This window comes from Petaurus breviceps, unplaced genomic scaffold (assembly GCF_028583685.1).
Source record: "Petaurus breviceps papuanus isolate PSGF00001 unplaced genomic scaffold, PetGlider_PUasm1.0 90825, whole genome shotgun sequence".
Classification (NCBI taxonomy): Eukaryota; Metazoa; Chordata; class Mammalia; order Diprotodontia; family Petauridae; genus Petaurus; species Petaurus breviceps.
The window spans coordinates 21,998,154-22,017,325 of NW_027187353.1; the positions used below are offsets into that span (position 1 = coordinate 21,998,154).

At 42.9% G+C, this 19,172-nt stretch overlaps 1 protein-coding gene across 1 annotated transcript in view; it reads right to left on the reverse strand.

Moving 5' to 3' along the window:
* The window catches only part of STOX1 (storkhead box 1), a 66,605-nt gene that overhangs the window by 11,800 nt on the left and 35,633 nt on the right, over positions 1 to 19,172 (reverse strand). The window contains exon 2 of the mRNA XM_069071478.1: positions 27 to 179. Within this exon, the coding sequence (XP_068927579.1) occupies positions 27 to 179 (153 nt within the window). The remainder of the gene's footprint in view (positions 1 to 26; positions 180 to 19,172) is intronic.

Consider the following 19,172-nt stretch of genomic DNA (forward strand, 5'->3'; position numbering starts at 1 on the left):
CAAAGAAGGGCGGCTTCCGCCCATACCTGGGTAGTGTTTCACCAGCTGATCCATCAGGGATTCCTGGGTCACCACAACATGAGCTGCATTCATGTCTGCTATAGCACAGCAAAGCACCTCAGCCAAAGGTATAAACTGGGACTGAGTAATTGGATTCATCTGTACTGGAAAAACATCCCCTATGGAGAAAAAAAAAAACCCAAAGCTTGAAAATCCACAGTATGAAATGCCTGGATGGTCCAATCTGGATGACAAGCAGCTCTCAGCAAACGCACTCAGCACAGTGTCTGGTCTATAGTAAATGCTTAGTAAATAAAAGACACAGTTCCTGATCTTCTCTGCCCACTGACTCAGGAGAGTAGAGGACAGCTCTCTGGGCTGCTGAATGTTTCAGAAACTATATAAAGACACAGCCTAGATGATCAGGATGGCGAAATTACAGCCTTAGGTCAAAGAAATTAAGGACCACAGATTTAGAGCCAAGAGAGACCTTAGAGTCTAGATCTTGAAGCCTCAAGTGAGGACCTAGAGGGCCACATGTGTCCTCGAGGCCCAAGGTTCCTCACCCACACTGACCCCACCTTGGGAAGCAAAGGGTGGCATAGGGTATAGGATGCTGGCGCGAGGAAAGACTTCCTTCAGATCCTACCTCAGACCTTATTCAGGTGATCTTGTGCAAAGCCCTTAAACTTTCCCAGCCTCAGTTTCCCCATCTGCAAAATGGAAATGATAATAGCACTACCTCTCCCAGGGTTGTTGAGAGGATAAAATAATATTAATATCTGTAAACACTTTGTAAATGTTGGCTGTTGCCTTCTCAGCCTCTGGACTAGCCAGGGGCTCATTAGAGAATCACTGAGCTTCTTGATTGCCTGGGCCCTCAGAGGCCCTCATGCGCCCAAATACCGAGTATTTGTAGGAATGATGGGGGTGGGGTGTTTTAAGGGATGCTTTAGTCATTCCATCTGAAAACAGAGCTGCTCCTACACCCACCCCCATACTGTATGCAATCAATCTAGCACCCTCCCAAGATACCACAAGTGGGCCTTATTATCCAAGAGTGACGTGAGATCCTATTTCTGTTGGGGCTGTGTGCTTACACGGGCCAGAAGTTGTAGAAAAAGGAGATAAGCCTTCCTAACAGCAAACCCCTGAGCTGGCAGCTCCTTGCTAGAATGGGGCTCTCTGCAGGAAAGAGCTGTAACCACAGGCTGGCCAGAGAATCCCCTCGGCTGCCCCTGACCCAGAGGAGAGAGAGAACATTACAGGAAACGTGCAGAACATAAGCAAAGTATTTACCTTCCAACAACCCACCGAGGCAGGCACTCTAAATACCAATGTCTGCATTTTACATACTACATTCACTCTGGGGAGTCGTTGCAGATAATTTTCAAGTCCTTCTCATATGCAAATACCCGCTGGAGAGATTCTTTATCCAGGACTCTCATGTTCTTGGCTCCATTTGAGAAAAATTAGCATTTTCCCCTCTGTTTTGAGGTAGACAGTTTGGACAGTTGATTTTCTGGTGTGTTTTCTTTAAAAGCTAGACCAGGTCTTCTGAGATAACCTTTGCTTGTTTGAATGCTTAAGTACTAAGACCTGAATCCTTTACAAGTATGAAAGGTAATATGAGCACTATGGATTTTATATCCCTAAAAGATTAGTACTAGGCAATTGCCTAAAGCACACTATGATCGCTGATAAATATTTGTTTTTCTTTTTAACCTAGATTTGCTTGCTCTAACTGTGAAAAGAACCCAGACAGATGTCTGAGATCACTGGATTGCAGGTCTATGGGATAAAGTTGGCCTGCAAACCCCAAAGAGTTAACCCCTAGTATTTCCCTTGTGGGAGCCCCGCCACCAACTTAGAAGCTTTTCTGAGTTGTTTTCTTTTAAGTTAAACCAGCCTGTCCTAGTGAGAAATAAATTAAGAACTCCATTTAGACTGCCCTAATGAATTGGCAGGGATTCCTTAGGGAAATTTCACATGATTTATACTGAAGGGACCCAGAGGAAATCTTTATCTGACCCTCCAGTCATCCATGGAGAAATTTTAGTATGCCTTGTATTGGAAAGAGACAATTGGAGATGTTTTGTCTGAACTTCCAGTTGGCCTAAAGGAAATCATGGAAGGACTAGGATCGTTTGGTTTTTCACCCAAAGAATGAAGGGGTCACTAACAGTTGACCCTCTGTCATAGGAGATAAGGGGGAAATGTATTTGGGAGATGTTAAAGAAGGGATATCAACAGGCTTTGTCCAGAGTTTGGATATGGGGGAAAGGAGTGAGAGATAGGGGTGAGCCTGAGGGACTGGAAGCATGATGGGGCTCTCTACAGTAGCAGGGAATGCGGGAGGGGGGAAGAGTTTAGGTGGAAAGAGAATGAGTTCCATGTTGGACATAGAGATATCTGAAAAAGCAGGTAGAGATGTGAAATTGAGGTCAGCAGACAGGTTGGGACAGGAGAGCTAGTTTTGAGAATCGTCACCCTAGAGATGGTGATTAAATCCATGGCAGTTGATGAGATCCTGAGAGAGAGGAGAGGAGAGGACCCAGGACAGAACCTGGAGGGACATTTGCGGTTAAAGAATGTGATCCAGCAAAGGAGAGGGAGGAGAGGTCAGAAAGGTAGAAGAACCAAGAGGGAAGGGTGTCCCAAAAACCTAGAGAGAAGAGAGTATCAGAGAGAAGAAGGCCACAGAGAGGTGGAGGGGATGAGGACTGAGGAAAGGCCACTGGATGTGGCACCTAAGAGATGGTTAGTAACTTTGGAGAGAGCAGTTTTAGGAAGGTCAGTAGCCAGGTAGTGAGGGGTAAGAAGAGAGCTGGAGGAAGGGGGAGGCTTATTGTAGAAAGTCTTCTCGTGGGCAGAAGGGGTAGAGGACGGACATTAGTGGGGATAGAAGGAGTGCGTAAGGGCTTTTTCAGGATGCGTATGATTGTCGGCAGTAGGGGATGAGCCAGGAGAAAGGGAGAGGTTGAAAATAAGTGACAGATGGGGGAATGCCAGAGAGAGCAATCCATTGGAGGAGATGGGGTGGAATGGAGTCACTTGAACAAGCAAAGGGCTTAGATTGGTAAGGGGTAAGGCCACCTCTTCATGGGAGGCAGGGGTGAAAGAGAGAAGGACAGAAGGAGTCTGAGCGATAAGAGATGGGGGAGACCAAGGAAATCACAGTGGAAGAATTTGATTCTTTCTATGAAATAAAAGGCAAAGTTCTCAGCTGAGAAGGGCAGTAGAGGGGGAGCCCTGGGAGGTTTGAGGAGGGATGGAAAGCTCTGGAAGAGCCACTGTGCAGAGCTGGAGAGTGAGCTGATGAGAGAGGCAGGGTAAGATAGCTCTATTGACCACGTGGCTAGAAAGCAGTGAGATCAGCATTTGAACTCACCTTTTGACTCTAAAACACTTTCCACTAAACAGGGAATATTATCTGAAAGGCTAAGAGAGATGATTGGCTAGGGTTCTTTGTGTTTTGTTGATTAGTCATGTATGACTCTTGGTGACCCCATTTGGAGTCTTCTTGGCAAAGACAACTGAGGGGTTTGCCATTTCCTTCTCCAGCTCATTCTACAGATGAGGAAACTGAGGCAAATAGGGTGAAATGACTTGCCCAGGGTCACACAGTTAGTGTCTGAAGCCAGATTTGAAATCGGGAAAATGAGGCTTCCTGATTCCAGGCCTGACATTCAATCCACTCTGCTACCTAACAGACTCACTGTTGCCTTGGTTATGCTTAATTCCAGGCTACTCTGCCCCGGAAAAACAAATAAATCCATAATAAACCATTTCTAAATGACACAATCATTTCAGTGAGGCTGCCCAGGGCATTTCAATTAACTTGGCATTAGCTTGGCTTTCTTCTGGTATTCCACCCAAACCTAACTTTTTGTGAAGAAAACAAAGTACATATTTAAGTGTGCTATGACCCAGCGGAAGGAGAAAAGCCCCTTGGCTTTGTCGCCTGGCTGAGTAATTAAGTCATAGGCTAGTAATGAGGCCCTGGAGAGGTCCTTCATTGCCACAGAAAAAAAAGCAGTCAGGAATGTTTAAGAGAGGGCACGAGAGAGAGGCAAGAGACAGAACAGCTGCAGTTTGAGGAGTTGTGGGAAAGATGTGACACCCACTGGAAGAATGACTCCAAAATAAATTAATTAATTCTTTGAGTCAAACATCAATTAAGCACGTACTGTATACAAAAATACTAGGGGAGACACAGAGCTGAGATAAGGCAGGGTTCCTGCCTTCATGGAACCGAGAGTTCAGCAGAAGTCTAAAATCCCAATCCTGAGAGTTATAATGCACTGTACTACTAGAGGGGGGTGGCAAGGAGGGTTTCCTGTTGTCACTAAGATCAAAAACAAACTCCTGGGCTTGGCATTTAAAGTCCTTCCTAACCTGACTCATTTGACTATATTTAGTTTTTAAAGCCCTATGCAGCCTGCCCCCAACCTACCTTTCCATTCTCATTGGACATTACTCTGGGCCTTCTCTTTGTTTCTCACACATGACATTCCCACCTCCTCACCTTTGCATTGGCTGTGCCACATGCCTTGAATGCTCTCTCTTTTCATTCTCCCCTCAGAGTCCTTTTCTTCCTCCAAGACAAGGCTCAAAGACCATCTTCTGCATGAACCCCTTCCTGATTCACTCAACTGCTGGTGCCATCCATTCCTTACTGTCTTGTATTTAATTACTTCATACATACTTGCATTTATTCACTTTATATTGATGTGATAGATATTTTTATGTATTTGTCTCCCTATTAGAATGTAAGCTCCTGTCTACCTCCTGGCGGAAAGGAGATGAACTCATAGCAGATTGAGACCATACAGTCTTTAGGCATGGCCAATGCCAACATTTTGTTTTGCTTCATTATACAGTAAAGGAAATGGATAAAGAAGGAAGTGGAGAGGGAAGAAGGAAGAAGAGGAGGAGGGGTAAACAGAGGGGGAGGAAGTGGGGGAAAGAAGAAAGAGAAGGAGAAAAAAGAAGAGGAAGAGAAGGAAGTGGAAGGTGAAGAAGATGGAAGAGGAGAAGTAGAAGAAAGAAGAGGAGGAAATAGAGGAGAAGGAGGAAGTAGAGGAGAGGAAAAATGAAGAAGAGAAGTAGAAGAAGAAGGAATAAAAGGAGAAAACGCTAGCACCTTCCACAGAGGAACTGTTTCATTCTTTATACCTGAAGCCCCACTACCTACCATCATGCTTGGTATATAGTAAGCACTTCATTAATGCTTCTTTATTGATTGTTCTTTCCCTCCTCAAATCATCTTCTATTTCCCTATCTGTTTCTATGTGGTATATACCTAGTAGAATATATAAGCTCCTTGAGAACAAGAATTTTTTTCTTTTTTTGTCTTTATATCCCCAGCATCTGGAATAATGCTTTTTACACAGTAGGTATTTAATAAATGCTTATTTTTGTTGAAAAGGAGTGCAATGAAAGGTTCAGAGGGAAATATCACGGCCAACCCTGTAGATCAGGAAAGGCTTTCTGGAAAAGATGGTACCCGAGGTTGTGAAGGATGAACAGGAGGCCCATAAGTGAAGATGAGGTTTTGACATCTTGATGAACTATAACCATAGATGATGCATTTAAAAAAACTTTTTTTGGGGGGGAGGGCACAGCTGTAGATAGAGCACTAGCCCTAGAATCAGAAGGACCTGAGTTCAAATCTGGCGTCAGATACTTATTAGCTGTGACCCTGGGCAAATCACTTAATCCTGATTGCCTCCAATTTTTTTTTCCAGATTTCATAATAGCTTCAAGTTGTGATTCAGTGTCATCAAATATATACGAATTATCTATGGGGATATAAATATGATTAAGAAGGTAGTGACGTGCTAAAAAAAAAAAAAAAAGCAGGTACATACCACTACAGGAATATGTGATTTTAGTGAGAGGAGACAGGATATCTAGAATGGAAGCAATGAAATCTGGGGAAAATAACCAATTAAAAACTGATAATAATAACAATGGCTAGCTCTTATATGGTGCCTTGAGGTTTGCAAAGTGCTTTACAACTATCATCTCAAGATTTCCTTTGAGGAAAAAGAAGCAGACAGTGACTCTGATAGATAGCAGTAACAGGGGCTGGGGAACAGCAGTTACTGGGAGACAGAGCTGGGAAACACAAAACAATCTGAATGGAATTCTAGGAGCGTGACTTATGCAAGAAACGATCTCTTTCCTACCAAAAAAAAAAAAAGATGTGTGGGAGATCCTATCCCATTGTGGAGGAAGGGAGGGGAGAAGGGAGAGCATGATTCTGTGACTTGTTTTTCTCTTGTTTACTTTGCTATTCTGCCTTAATTAAAAGCTTTGTAATTTGATTTACGGTTCCTGCCTGGTCTATTAAGAAAGAATGAGTTGGATGGAGGCTCAGGTTGAAATCGGCCTGATTATGATTAACTACAACATCAGTCATGGAACCTATGACAACATGTAGGAGCTGGACAGCAATTCCAAGTTGAATTTGGTGTCAATATGCCGAACTGTTCAATTAAGAAATTTCCCCAGATTTCTGGATGAGGCCTGGAGCCAACAGAAGTGTAAAACTAATCCAGGTCCCAAGGGTCACACTATTCAACACTCCAGTTAAGCTGAGATCATCTCAGTGTGGATAATTCTTCCATCACTGTGGACTGCAACTCACCTGTAGCCTCTCCTGCTTGGGATTGCTTGTCTATGAATTACCATCACGCATGAAAACGCCTCCTCTGATTCTCTTCACAGTCTGAGGAAAACAGACTGTCATCTATTGGCCTTTATTCTTTATATGAAGCAGGCCACATCCCTTTCTGGCAAAGTATACTCATGATTATGCTTTTACACCAAATCAGTACTTAAATGCTATTTCTATACAACATATATTCAGAAGGTGAGTCTCAATGAGCTAGTACTATAGGCTGGCATTATTACTGCTTTTAGTACAGTGCCTGGAACATACTAGGTGCTTAATAAATGTTCATTGGAGGGGTGGCTAGGTGGCACAGTGAATAGAGCACTGGCCCTGGAGTCAGGAGGACCTGAGTTCAAATCTGGCCTCGTATACTTGACACAAAAACTGGCCATGTGACCTTGGGCAAGTCACTTAACCCCAATTGCCCCTCCAAAAAGCAATAAATAAATGAATGTTCATTGGTTGAATGTTTACTAATGGAAGGAAAACAGACACAAATTAGCTAAAAAGTCTAAAGTCACTAAATGAGCCAAAATTAGAATTTATCCTTAGTAACAAGAGTTTTTTGCTCAGACCACTGGGGACATGTCTCAAGCATCTTTCTCAAAATGGGACTATCTGTTTTTTAATCATCTTAACATTCTGTATGAATTCTACAGAAGGCATGAGATGCAACTAGATGGAACGAATCTCAAGGAAGGACAGGCTGGGGTAGAGCTGAGTGTCAAAGGCACATTCCCTCTGGTCACACTCCTGGTATCGGCCAAACCAGATTATAGTCAAAACTGGAATTTCATATGTTGCTGTATTAATAAAAAAGAAATCTATAAACATGTGTGGTTTTCTAAGTCAATGTGCAGCCTGTGGGGTCCTTGTGTACCATTTAGTGGGCCCTGTTTGTCTGCTGCCCCTAACACATAATGGCTAGGTAACCTGGAGAAAACACTATAACTCTCGGGGCTCTAGGCCAGGGGTGTCAATCTCAAATAAAAAAAGGTTCATTGAGCCTCCCTGTGGTTGCATGTTGACTTAGAAAATTACATATTAACATTATCTATGTTCTAATGTGTTTTTATTTATTTTGTTAAATATTTCCCAATTTTTACATTTTAAACAGTGAGTGAGCCACTTTTTGACACCTCTGCTCTAGAAAATTCTCTAAGATAAAAAATCTTAACCTGGGGTTCACAGAGATTTCAAGGGATCCGTGGACTTGGATGTGGGAAAAATAACATCTCTATTTTCACTAGCCTTCCTTTCAGTTTTGAATGTAAGTCACAAACCATGGGTCTAAGAAGGACTCTCCAAACTTCCAAAAAAGGTCTAATGATACACAACTTGCTCCCCACCCCATATTGAGGGTTTGCCCAGTGCACTAAAGGCCTTCTTCCCTTTGAAGGCTGCATAGGTTGCCGTAGAGTCCTCAGGTGCTCTGGCATCACTCACCATTCCACCTCCTTCTCAATCAACACACCTTTGTTGATGACTAATGCATATACTCCATAATACTTTAATGATCATTTCTTCCCTCCCCCCAAAAGGTGTAGGAGGCAGTTGATCATAGTGAAGAGAGTATTGGATTCAGACTTAAAGTTCCTGGTTTTAAATTCTACTGTCCTCAGTTTCCATCTTTGTAAAATGAGAAGGCTGGATTAGTTGGCTCCCAAGGCCACCACCCAATAATCCCCATGCTGAATTCCCTAGTGTCCTGCCCATCTTTAACCTCAACATTTTAATTCTGGATATCTAAAATAATTATTAATTAAATTTTTTTTTAGTTTTCAACATTCACTTCCATAAGATTTTGAGTTTTAAATTTTCTCCCTACCTCTTTCCCCCACCCAAGGCAATGTGCAATCTGACATAGGCTCTACATATACGTTCATATTAAACACATTTTCATATTAGTCATGTTATAAAGAAGAATTAGAGCCAATGGGAGGAACCACGAGAAAGAAGAAACAAAACAAAACAAAAAGAACAAAATAATATGCTTCCATCTTTTAGACTCTGGAGTGCTTTCTCTGGATGTGGATAGCATTTTCTGTCATGAGTCTTTTGGAGCTGTCTACCTAAAATAATTTTAAGGTACACAGTGCTGTATGTACATTACCAAATGTGTGAATGAAACATGGGCCACCACCCTCTGGAAAGCAAGCAGTCCCTTTGGGATGTCTGCATTCATGTCCCAACTCCACACTTGCCCTGGGGTCAGTGAGGGAACCCGGCCTAGCAAATCCTAACCCTAGTAAATTTACACATAACCCAGAGAATTTTCTCTATTATAAAAAGTTCAGCTCATACAGAAGTGTTTGTTGACTCTGTGCTAGGCAGCCGGCCAGAAATTCATGCATTATTGACCTTCAAATACTTTAAGGGAGCCACTCAAACCCAGCTAATTACCCAGCCCCTGAAATCTGAGACCATCTTTTTGCTGGCCTGTATTGAATGGCTCTGTGGGAAAGGTATCCCCTGTGTGTGTTACTGATGACCAAAATGACCGGCAGACACACTCGAGGCTGAGACAAAAGGATGGTTTGTTCTGTGTAACTTGAAGACATTTCCTTGATTTTTAAAAAGCACTTTTATCCAGGACATAGTGTCCACCCATTTTTTTTCAAAAACATTAAAAATAATACTCGACTAAAAAAAACCGAACCAATACAACCCAACAGTGTATCTTATAACAATGTGCCTCTCAGTCCGAGATGGTGATAAGATACCATGCCCAAATCAACGGGGCATAAGATAATGAGGGCCATTGTTGTATGGCTACAATAGACTCAGAAAGTAAACTGAAATTAAAACACAAATATACACACACAAAAGGATTAGTCCAGTAATACTAGGCGGCTCTCCCTTTAAACCAAATCAGGTAGTGAAGACATCCTTCTATGGATAAGTGTCAAAGAGTTACCCATCAAGGGAGGTCAGATACGCATCCAGGAAAACAGAGACCAGGGACACTAGAAATTAAAGGTGTTTATCAGACACGGTCACAAGTGTTTGGGAAAAGACAGCCCTTTATATTCAATTAACTCCCTCCTCGAAATTGGTCTTCTGCTGAACAGTTACTAGGGTTCATTCAAGAGAAGGAAAAAAAGTAAAACAGCCTTGACAGGAGCTTTTCAAAGGGCTTGGGCAAAGATATTCAAGAAATCTCTGCCAGTCAAGCCCTCATTATTGATGGGAATTTTTTCACCATTAACTGATTGGAATGTTTTAAGCACCCACCATCTGCCATGAACTGATCATGGAGGACACTAAGGCAAAAAGTCAACCAATCTTTGTTCTGGAGAGGCCCAGCCTAATGAAGGAGTCTCACCTGCTCTGTACAAATCTGATATATTCAAAATCAGGGATGCTTTCAGAAGAAAGGCTCGGATATTAAGGAGGACGGGGAAAGGCTTTTTTTTCTCTCTTTTTCTTTTTAGAAGGGGGAAGGGAGGGCAACTGGGGTTAAGTGACTTGCCCAAGGTCACACAGCTAGTTTTTGTGTTGTGTCTGAGGATGGATTGAACTCAGATCCTCCTGACTCCAGAGCCGGTGCTCTATTCACTGCACCACCTAGCCACCCCTGGGAAAGGCTTCTTGAAGAAAGAAGGGGGGACTTGAGCTAAGACCTGAAGGAATCCAGAGAGGGCAGAAAACAGAGATGAGGAGGGAGAGTGTTCCAGGCATGGGGGCCAGCCAGACCAGCATCCCTGGGTCATTCAAGTCCATGGCAGGGAGTAAAGGCCAATAAGACTGGAAAGGTGGGAAGGGGCTGAGCAGCGACTTTTATGTTTGATCCTGGAGGCAATGTAGGGACCTAGCTGCTGGAGTTTGCTGAATCGGGGGAGAGGATGGATATGACCTAGCTACACATTGGGACCACAGGATTCAGAAGACAGCAGAGGCCATCAAACTCCACATTTAACAGAGGGGGAATCTGAAGCAGCCCAGACAGGAGCAGGGACTGCCCAAAGCCACACAGCCTACAAGAAGCATTAGTCTTTAAAAACCTCCATACCCTCCTGCCGATCACAGTCCACTACCCGACTGACCATTGGCCCTCCTGTGACTCAGTTTTCCCTTCAATGTCCATTCTACCTCCATAGAGATTTTGGGGTAGGGAGAGCCATAGGAGAACATGGGATGAATTGTCTGCATCTTGAACCGCATCTCCCTCTAAACATTGCTGTCACCTCCCTACCCCAGGGACAGTCCTGGGGGCAGTCAGGTGTGAGAGAACCTCAGACCTTTGCCCTTCTAGTAAATCAGAATGGAGATCTTAAGGAGATATCTCTTTCCTCTGGGGACCACACAGGCAGAGAGGCCTGGAATGGACTTGGTTAATAACTAAGACGAACCTCATCTACTCTTTCCAGGTGGTTTTCTTAAATGTGTTGACTGAGGGCCAGGGTTATTCTTATTACCTGCTGTTACTATTATTATTTTGGGACTTCCTTATCCAACACAAGTCAGCACCCGATCTCCCACTTCGAATCTCAGGACAGAATCTCTCCACCTACAAAAGCAAATGACTTACTCACAGAGCCACACAGCCAGGAGGAGTCAGAAATGGGGCCTGAGCCCATGCCTTCCTGACAGCAGAGGCCAGCTCGCTATCCACTAGTCAACGATGCCTTTCTCTGTCATCATAATTCTATCTTGGGACTTTGACTGGAAAGAACACTGAGCTTAAAGTCAAGAAGGCCTGGGTTCAAGTCTTGCTTCTATGACCCAGGCAACTCCCCGGGACTTTTTAACTAAGCCATGGGCAAATTGAAGCTTGGTTACAAGAATGTAGCTCAGTATTTCTTATGGGTATTTTTTTTAAAGATCTGTCACTAAGATCCATTAAGGGCCTGCTATCGACCAGACACTGTCCTAAGAGCTGGTCTGGAAGGACTCCTGGAAGCTCACATTTATAAAGAGTGATTGGGAATCAATGCAATATCCTGGTTAACAGGACAGTGCTGAGCCTGGGTAAAAAGCCATGAACTCAGGCTCAGGGTATGGGGGTCCAGACCCCAACTCCAGCACTTATTAGCTGGATTCTGATCATTTCAATGCCCATCTCACTGAGGTGGAGAAAAGGTTAGTGGGAAAACAGTACATACAACCAATTTATTTAATCACTGGTTCTCAAACTGGGGTCCATGGTCCCCAGGGGTTCCCTGGGACCCTTTCAGGGTATCCACAAAGCCAAAATTATTTTTATTATAATACTAAGATGCATTTCTATAACCTACATAAACAAAAGCTCTCCAGGATCTTTAATAATTTTTAGGAATGTCAAGGAGTCCTGGGGCCAAAAAAGCTCAAAAATCCCAGATTAAGGGATTACTCTGTGCCAGACAGGACATCAAGGTGCACGATGGATAGAATGTCGGGCCTGGAGTCAGGAAAACTTGAGTTCAAATCCAGCCTCAGACACTTACTAGCTGTGTGACCCTGTGCAAGTCACTTCACCCTGTTTGCCTCAGTTTCCTCATCTGTAAAATGAACTGGAGAAGGAAATGGCAAATCACTCCAATATCTTTGCCAAGAAAACCCCAAGTGGGGTCACAAAGAGTTGGAAATGGTTGAAAAAGTGAATAACATCTGTATTAAATGTGGATTCCATCCCAAGTCACTTCTAACACCAATTATAGTGGACACTGCTTAGTTTTTCTTTTCTTTTTCCAAAGGGGCTTGAGAACTCTACAGTGTTCCAAGGTGACCCACGGGACAGCAACCATCAATGAAGTGGGTCCTGTACAGAACCTCCATGCAGAGCTGGGAGGGTCCTCAGAGGCCATGGAGGCCAAACTCCTTAACCTCCAGAGGAAAACGAGACTCTAGAAAGGACAAGCAACTTACCCAAGGTTACATGGTTAGTGAGAGGGACAGCCAGGATTGGAATTCTGAATCTGGCCCTATTGCTTTTTTCTAACTATCTGGATATTTGAATTCTGGATTTATTTTTTATGGTTTTATTGAGATCTTAATAATAACCCCTGTCTCAGAGGCAGAGAAAGATAGATGGATCTAGTGCAAAGTTAAATTGCTGAATGACCCTGGGCAAGTCACCACTCCTTATTTGTGAAAAAGGAATAAAGTAAAAATTGAAAAAAAATAAAGTAAAAATATCCTGCAGTATTCTTGTGAGGGTCAAACAGGCTATAATGTTTGTGAAATGCTTGCCAAACTTTCAAGTACTATAATTACAGATACCTTATATCACTACTATTGTTTACCTATAACTGATGAATGTTCGTGCCCCAAAAGCTTATCTGTGAAGGTGATTTGTTTGAACATGGAACCCACTGGTCACCAGAAGCAAGGTCAGCCATGGCGGTTAGGTTCCCAGGCCTGCTTAAAGTCAACTCAAAGCCCACACTGCTGAACTCTGGGGTTAGAGGCGGGGGCCATCGGCCATCTGGCGCCCTGCAGGAGGGGCTTAGGGAGGAATTCTCACTTTCTGCTGCTCTGGTGGGGAGCCTGCCCCTAGCACTCATGAGCACAGGATGTGCACCCATCCAGGGAATCAGTCTTTGTACAGAGCAGAGATTCCAGACTCACCCCATGCAGCAGCAGGATGGGAACCATCCATCCTCTATCATTCAGCTTTTCTAGGAGTCGGTTCCATTCAACATTTACAAAGCTCCGGCCGGTGTAAAACGAGAAAAACTTCAGAGTCAAAGGCCCGAGGTTCAAATATTGGCTCCGTTCATTAGTAGCTGTGTGACCCCGGGCAAGTCAATGAGCCCGTCTGAAAAATGAGGCAACTGGAATGAAGGCTTTCCAAGGCCCCCACAGCTACAAAGCTTCACATATATCTCTAGATGATCGAGGCTGAGGGTCTAGGGGGAGGGTAGTGGACAATGGCACGAAATAAAGCAAAGCTAACACTCCCACGTTGACCCCCAAAACTGGACCCGTGACCTAAGGCCTCTCTGCTCCAACCTCCAGCAGCACTGCTGGGAAGACCCCGGAGTCCCTGGAACTAGGAGACCCCAGTTCTGGTCCTAACTCCAACATTACACAGTGTGTAACCTGGGGTGTAGCAGCACTCTACACAGTTCAGCTACCCCAGCTGCAGGATTAGGCCATTAGACTAAAGCCAAGATTCCCTTGTATTTCCATTGTATAAATTCTGTATCTACTCACGTGTATATGTGTTGTTTCCCACAGAATGCAAATAAATTCCTGGAGGTCAGAGCCTTCTGTTTTTGGTTTTTATCCCCAGGGCTTAAAACATACTTGCTGATAAACTGATCTCACAACTGCTTTCTGTGTAACTTTAAGGCATCATTTTTCATCTTTTGGTCTCAGTTTCTTCTTCTGGAAAATGGAAGGGGATGGGGTGGAGAGGCAGGTGGGCCCAGATTATCTCCAAGGTCCCACTTACCTCTGACATATTTTGATTCTAACCCGTTTGACATCTCAAACTGAAAAAAAAACATGGCACAGGGGAGCTTGGGGGAAGTGGGCTAACATTTGGCAAACAATTCATAAATTAAAAGAATGACCTAGATGGTCCCAGAAAGACCTTTGGCCAGAGCTCGAGCTCCAGGACCCCCCCCCACACACACACACACGTGCACACTTGTGCATACACACACACAATCCAAAACTCTCCGCCTGGCAAGCTGCCACTGCCCATTGCTTGTCCTCAGTATTGGAGGCAGGGGACCCACATTCAAATCCCAGCATTGACATTCACCACCTCTGTTACTTTGGGCCAGCCATCTCACCTCACCAGGCTTCAGTCTCCTCATCTGTAAAATGGGAGGATTGGGCAAGATAACTGGCCCTCGAGTCTGTGGGTCTTCTCCTAAACCAGCTTTATACTCTTCCATTATTGAACAAGAAAAAGAATGCTGTATTGGGATAGAGAGGGCTCTGTTTCAAATCCCAGCTTTGCGACTTGTTCCTTATGGGCCATTTTACATGCTCACATGTAAAAATGAAGGGACTGGACCAGATGACTCCAGGGGTCCCCGTTAGCGCTATGATGGCCGTATCTCATAATCCCTATCTCATGTGACCACTCTAAAGTCAGACAAGGCAGCATAGCATTGGCTTCCTCCTCCTAATGCACTGAGTGGGCACAGAGAGTACCCTGGGCTGCAGATGCTGGGCTCTGCATGCCTGCTTCCAAACTTTACACACATTCACTATACTATGTGGGAGCTGCTTTGGTTCTGTTATGAAGCCCTAAAGACCTAAATATTGTTCCCTAAAGATTCACAGAAGACGCTGTTCCAGCCTCTAACATGAGCACTCAGTTCTGGTAATGGTTTTATTTCTAGCTTCTTTTATCTGCTTCAAGAAATCTCTCGTGAAAATCCGGTCTCAGACACTTGACACAAAAAAAACTAGCCATGTGACCTTGGACAAGTCACTTAACCCCAACTGCCCTCCAAAAAGAAAAGAAAAAAAAAAAAGAAATTTCTCATGAAAAGGTATCACAGACAAAAGTAGTCAAAGGATAGGAGCAGAGAGTTCTCACCATCAACAATCATGAAAAACACTCCATGTGACTAATAAGAGAAAGGAAAATTAAGACACTCAGCAAACCAGCAAAAATGGCAAAAACAGAAATAGCCAATCACAGACAGGAGATGGGAAGTCAGGCACCATAACACACTGTCTATGGAGCTGTGAATTTGTATGATATTGGGGGAGGAGGGAGGAAATGGAATTAGGCAAGAAAAGGAGATCAAAGGCAAAGAAAGAAAAGTCTTATAAAAACCAAAGCATTCATAGCAGTATTTGGGGGGGGGGGGTTAGCCATAGCTGGAAACAAAGTGGGTGCCTGTCATTTGAAGAATGGATGAACTATGGTACAGGAATACAATGGAATATTATTGTATAGTAAGAAACAAGTGTAAGGAATTCAGGGAAAATAAGGAAGACGTATGAACTAAGACAAAGCACATAAGAGTAGAACCAAAAAAATGATATATGCAATGATCTCAATAATGAACAACACTGTAAAAAAATTAACATAATGAACAGATTATATAGAGTGATTAACATAATATATACTTATAGTTATATATAAACTGGTAGAATAAGATTTTGTTTAAATTAGATTAATATAGTTATTTCCAAATTGATAAATGGTCAAAGGATATGAACAGGCAGTTTTCTGATAAAGAAATTAAAGTTATCTATACTCATATGAAAAAACGCTCTAGAGTAAAGTGCAGCCCCTGAGTCAGGAGGACCTGAGTTCGGTTCTGGTCTCAGACACTTAACACCCACACAAAAAAACAGGCCATGTAACCTTCGGCAAGTTACTTAACCCCAATTGCCCTCCAAAAAAAAAAAGGCAAAAAAAATGCTCTAAATCCCTATTGATTAGAGACATTCAAAATAAAACAACTCTTAATACATCACACATATCAAATTGGCTAACATGACAAAACAGGAAAATTATAAATTCTGGAGAAGATGTGGGAAAATTGGAACACTAATGCATTGTTGGTGGAGTTGTGAACTTCTGCAGAGCAATTTAGAACTATGCCCAAAGACCTATAAAACTGTCCATACCCTTTGACCCAGTGATACCACTTCTAGGACTATATCCCAAAGAGATCATAAAAATAGGAAAAATGACCCACGTGTACAAAAATATTCATAGTAGCTCTTTTTGTGGTGACCAAGAATTGGAAATTGAGGGTATGCCCATCAGTTGGGGAATAACTGAACAAAATTGTGGTATATGAATGTAATGGAATACTATTGTGCTATGAGAAATGATGAGCAGGCAGACTTCAGAAAAATCTGGAAAGACTGATATGAACTGGTGCTGAGTGAAGTAAGCAGAACCAGGAAAATATTGTCCAGAGTAACATCCACATTGTGTGATAATCAACTTTGACAGACTTAGCTCTTTTCAGCAATGCAAGGATCTAAGACAATTCCAAAAGACTCAAGATGAAAAATGCCATCCACATCCAGAGAAAGAACTATGGAGTCTGAACACAGATCAAAGTATAATATTTTCTCTGTTTTTTGTTTTGTTTTGTTTTTTCTTTCTCGTGGTTTCTCCCATTCATTCTGTTTCTTCTTTACAACATGACTAATATGAAAACATGTTTAACAGAAACATATATGTAGAATCTTTATCAGATTGTACACTGTCTAGGGGAGAAGGGAGGAAAGGGAGGAAGAGAAAATTTAAAGCTTATGGAAGTGAATGTTAAAAACTAAAATTAAATAAATCCATTTTTTTAAAACTTAGATTAAATAATGGTCAATATTCCAAGGTTGAATGACAAAATATTCTTTTCTCTGTATTAGAGAATATTGCAGATTTTTCCATGGGAAGTAAAGCAATTACTATGAGGTGTTAGTGATGTTTTAAAAAAGTGGACCAATAAACATTGTTTTTAAACATATGCTATCACACTCTCCTCTATCACAAAATGAATCAATTCTGTTGAAGGCTGCCATAGACTAGAATTATAGGGTTAGGAAATCAGAATGCTAACAGCTACTAAGAGATTCCTCCCATTAAGGAGACCAGTCAGACCCTAAAGAAGCAAGGATATTTGTAAAGTTTATAACACAGTGCCTGGAACATAGTAGGTGTCTAATAATTGCTTGTTCCCTTTCCCATGCATCCCTTCCTGAAAGGAAGCTGCTCATATGGAGCCAATAAATTAACGTTCCTGTTAAAATGCGCAAGGGATTATCTTGGGGTTTAAAGAGGCGAATAAGGGCCAAATCTTAGTCTCTTTCAGGGGTAATTCTTTCTTGCCTGAGGAATTTACTGTCAATCAATTCCCAGCTAGTCTGAAATACCTAGCGACAGGCTTCCTAGGGCATCTTGCCTGAGAGTTGTGGAGCAGCAGGGGGGCTCCTGCACCCCCAAAGAGGGCTGTATCTGCTCCGCAGGAGGCAGCCGCAGCTTTGCCCACTTGCCTTACAAACATGCAGACTGACTTCCACACTTGGAGTCTCTGAGATTTCACTGGTACGGGTCCTCCTTCCCTCCTGCCATCAACACAGGTCACTGTCAATTCAATATAGCAAATGTTTATAGAGAATCCACTGTGTGCAAGATAAGAGCTGCTGGGGGTGAGCAGAGGGAGAGTTGGCTTTGAGGTCAGAAGACCTGGTCTGAGAGCTGCTCTGGACACATCCTCTCCTCAGGGGCCAAATGACAGGTCTCTCTGACCACTGCTCCAATTCTGTTCGGATCTCCTAGACAAGCCTGGCATAGTGGCCAGCATACAACAGGTGCTTAAGAAATGCTCATTGATTGATTATTGATTGACTCTGTTGCTGATAATCAATAAATTCCATTTGCAGGTGTTCTCAAGCTAGGGTTGGTAGATACGGTTTTTTAAAAATATTTTAAACTATATAAAATAAAATATATTTTAAACTATATTAAAGTAAAAGTATAGTTTAAAATATATTTGGATAATTGTGTTTCAATATAATCAGATGACTTCGTAATCCTCTATTTTATCTGATGCATTAAAATAAGTGATTCTGAGATGGGTTAGTAGAGAGGCCTTACCAGATACTGACCCAGGGGTCCAGGACACTAGCAAAGTTATGACCCCTTCCTCTGGGGTCAAATCCAATTCACTTGCAAGTTGTGACATCACCTTCCCCATGTCATGGGCCTTCCCAGCTTAGCTCCAAGCTCCCCTTCCAGGTTTAGGACCTCACTCCCCTTCACACGTCCTCCTTACTGTTCCTCACCCACGACACTGCATCTCCCTCCTGTGAGCTTGTCTCTCAAACCTGAAATGCCAGCTCCTTCCTCACCTTCCCCTCTTAGTGGGAAGGTCTGCCTAGCTTTCAATGTCATCTCTTACTTGAAGTCACTTCGGATATCTCCCCCACCCTGTTACTTAGGACCCTGCTTAGCAGGCCCCTTGATCTCAAATTAATCTTTTGGGGGCGGGGAGCACAATCTGGGTTAAGTGACTTGACCAGGGTCACACAGTAAGTGTCTGAGTTCACATTTGAACTCAGGTCCTCCTGACTCCAGGGTCAGCATTCCATCACAGTGCTGGCCCAGAGGAAGTACTTGGTAGATACTTACTGATTAACTGTGAGCTTTCTGAGGCCTGGTACCACCTCATTTTGGAGTGTGCTTATATCCCCAACACCTGGAACCCAGTAGGTACTTAATAAATGTACGTCAGTGATGCATCTGATTCATACAAAAAGCAGCAGAGACTACCTTGAGTTGGGCGTACTTGAAAGTCTGGCCTCGGACACACAGCCAATGTGTTACCCTGGGCATGTCATTTTCTCGCCAAGTACCCGGGAAGCTTAGTTTTAAAGTCTTCCAAACTTTAAGATTGCAAAATAGTCCCTGATTTAAATGGGTGAGGGCAGCTTTCTCAATAAAAGTTGCCTATAACCAATAACATCACAGATCTGCATTGGAAAAAAAATGAGTATAAATGCATTTCTATAACCAAGATACCAGCAGAAATTAGCCCCAATTGCTGCCATGGTTAGCTGCCCTTTCTGTAAGAGGTAT